Source organism: Otolemur garnettii, unplaced genomic scaffold, assembly GCF_000181295.1.
Source record: "Otolemur garnettii isolate 467f Iridium unplaced genomic scaffold, OtoGar3 scaffold00001, whole genome shotgun sequence".
Taxonomy (NCBI): Eukaryota; Metazoa; Chordata; class Mammalia; order Primates; family Galagidae; genus Otolemur; species Otolemur garnettii.
Window position 1 is genome coordinate 38,791,176 of NW_003852396.1, and position 2,793 is coordinate 38,793,968.

At 42.9% G+C, this 2,793-nt stretch overlaps 1 protein-coding gene across 5 annotated transcripts in view; it reads left to right on the top strand.

Moving 5' to 3' along the window:
- ZNF143 (zinc finger protein 143) overlaps nucleotides 1-2,793 on the top strand; it is a 77,287-nt gene that overhangs the window by 40,335 nt on the left and 34,159 nt on the right. For all 5 annotated transcript variants that reach the window (XM_012803962.1, XM_003781089.2, XM_023515174.1 and 2 more), the window contains exon 11: nucleotides 1,292-1,471. In XM_012803962.1, coding sequence (XP_012659416.1) covers nucleotides 1,292-1,471 — 180 coding nt within the window. The remainder of the gene's footprint in view (nucleotides 1-1,291; nucleotides 1,472-2,793) is intronic.

Here is a 2,793-nt window from a genome sequence, read left to right on the forward strand (position 1 = left end):
TGTTTGGCGGGTCCGGGCTGGGGATTCAAACCCTCCACCTTAGGTGTACGTGGCTGGTGCCTTAGCCGGTTGAGCTATAGGCGCCGAGCCCCAAAATTATTTTCCTTCAAGATATTACAGCAGCAGCCCTCAACCTTTTTGGCCCCAGGGACCAGTTTCATGGAAGACAATTTTTCCACAGACAGTTTTTCCACAGATAGCAGTTCAGAAAGTTTCTAGATGATTCAGACACATTACATTTATTGTGAACTTTATTTCTTTTACTCTTACATTGTACTATATAATGAAATAATTATACTGTTCACCATAATGCAGAATCAGTGGAATCTCTGAGCTTGTTTTCCTGCAACTAGACGGTCCCATCTGGGGGTGATGGGAGACGATGACACCCAATGTGTGTTGCTTAGGTTCTCAACTCTATCTTAGATCATCAGGCATTAGAATATCATAAGGAGCGTACAACTTAGATTCCTCGCATGAACAGCTTACAACAGGGTTCTTGCTCCTATGAAAATGTAATGCTACTGCTGCTCTAACAGGAGGTGGAGCTTAGATGGTGATGGGAACCTTGGACAGCAGCTATAAATAACAGATGAAACTTCCTGCACTAGCCTGCCACTCACCTCCTGGATAGCCCGCTTCCTAACAGGCCATCCACTAGTACCAGTCTATGGCCTGGGGCCTGGGGACCATGGTAGTATAGCACTTATAAAGTAGGAGGTAAGCTCTTAGGGCAGTGGTTCTCAACTGTCCTAATGCCACGATCCTTTAATACAGTTCCTCATATTGTGGTGACCCCCCAACCATAAAATTATTGTTTTTGCTACTTCATAACTGTAATTTTGCTACTGTTATGAATTGTAATGTAAATATCTGATATGCAGGATGTATTTTCATTGTTACAAAGGGGTCACAACCCACAGGTTGAGAACCACTATCTTAGGGGATCCTGGAGCTATTCTGACTGAATCCTTATTCTTGACTTTATTTTTCTTTTACATTTCATTCTTTGCTTTTCTCAGCTCATTTTTTAACTTGCCCACCTAAATAATTCCATCCTGGAGAGTTATATAATCAGTGATGAGATCTGAACACCATTTAGGGTTTCTTATGTAAATTTAAGTTTGAAGTGGAAGGTGCTGTCTTCAGAAAAAAAGAAATGCCTGGAAAGGAAGCTCAACACAAGAAGGCTAGAGTCTTCAACATGATCCCAGGCAGTATTGACAAATAAAACATTTCAATTTTCTTTATATTTTTCCAGCATTTCATTTGTTATTCTTTGTATTTGCAGGAGAAAGGCCCTTTAAGTGTCCCTTCGAAGGCTGTGGTCGGTCCTTCACAACATCAAATATCAGAAAAGTGCATGTTAGGACTCACACAGGAGAAAGACCTTATTACTGCACAGAGCCAGGATGCGGGAGGGCATTTGCCAGTGCAACCAATTATAAAAACCACGTGAGGATACACACAGGTACCAGTCTCTGATCTCTCGGTCTTTTATCTTTTAAGGCTCAGTTTAACTCCTGCCTTCTTCCAGAAATCATTTCCACTGACTTCTTCCCTCCTACCATTTGGCATGGTGGAAAAAGATGAAGCAAATTTCAGAAGTTCACTTAGCATTTATTCATATATTCCTGTATTCAGGAAATAGTTATTGAGTATGTCTTGTGTGTTCTCCTGCAAGGCATCGGAAAGAGAGAGGCAGGTAAGATGTTGTCAGGACAGTTTACTTGAGGGAAGATAGTAGACACAGAGTTGTTGGAGTGTCTCCCATTATTTGAACACTATGCTATGGAAACAGAGGGGGAAGTAGCCATTTCTGTGGGATTGGGAGAAGCATTCTAGAAAGGCTTTCCGGCGCAAATTTGACTTACTGACTAAATCCTGAAATTTGGCTTGGCACCTGTGCCTCAAGTGGCTCCAAGGCACCAGCCACATACACCTAAGATGGCGGGTTTGAATCCAGCCCAGGCCCGCCAAACAATAATGATGACTGCAACCAAAAAATAGCCAGGCGTTGTAGCGGGTGCCTGTGGTCCCAGCTACTTGGGAGGCTGAGGCAGGAGACTCGCTTGAACCCAGGAGTTGGAGGTTGCTGTGAGCTGTGATGTTACAGCACTCTCCCAAGGGGACAGCTTGAGGCTCTGTCTTAAAAAATAAAATAAATAAATAAATCCTGAAATTTGCCAGATAGAGGGAAGCATATTTCTGCCAGGGGAAATGTCATGGATAAAAGCAAAAAGGTAAGAGCCTAGAGGACTTATATTAATAAGAAGGTTTATACAAAGTGAGGTCTGAGAAGTTATCAGAGACCTTGTATGTTACACTGTCATGCATGGTAAGGGTGGTTCTTAATCTAGACCTTGTGGGCGAAGAGGGTGGGGCAGTCTATGGATATAGTCATTTTTTGGTAAACAGTTTACTGAGATATTATTCACATACTATACAATTCAAGTAAATGTAGCTGGGTGAGGTATGGCTGTAATCTTAGCACTTTGAGAGGCTGAGGCCAGAGGATTGCTTGAGGCAAGGAGTTAGAGACCAGCTTGAGCAACATGGCGAGACTCTGTCTCTACAAAAATTTAAAAAATTAGCCAGGCTTGGTGGTATGCATCAATAGTTGCAGGTACTTAGAGGGCTGAGGCAAGAGGATCACTTGAGCCCAGGAGTTGGAGCTTGCATTAAGCTATGACAATGTTTTTTTGTTTGTTTGTTTTTTGAGACAGAGCCTCAAGCTGTCCCCCTGGGTAGAGTGCCGTGGCATCACAGCTCACAGCAACCTCCAACTCCTGG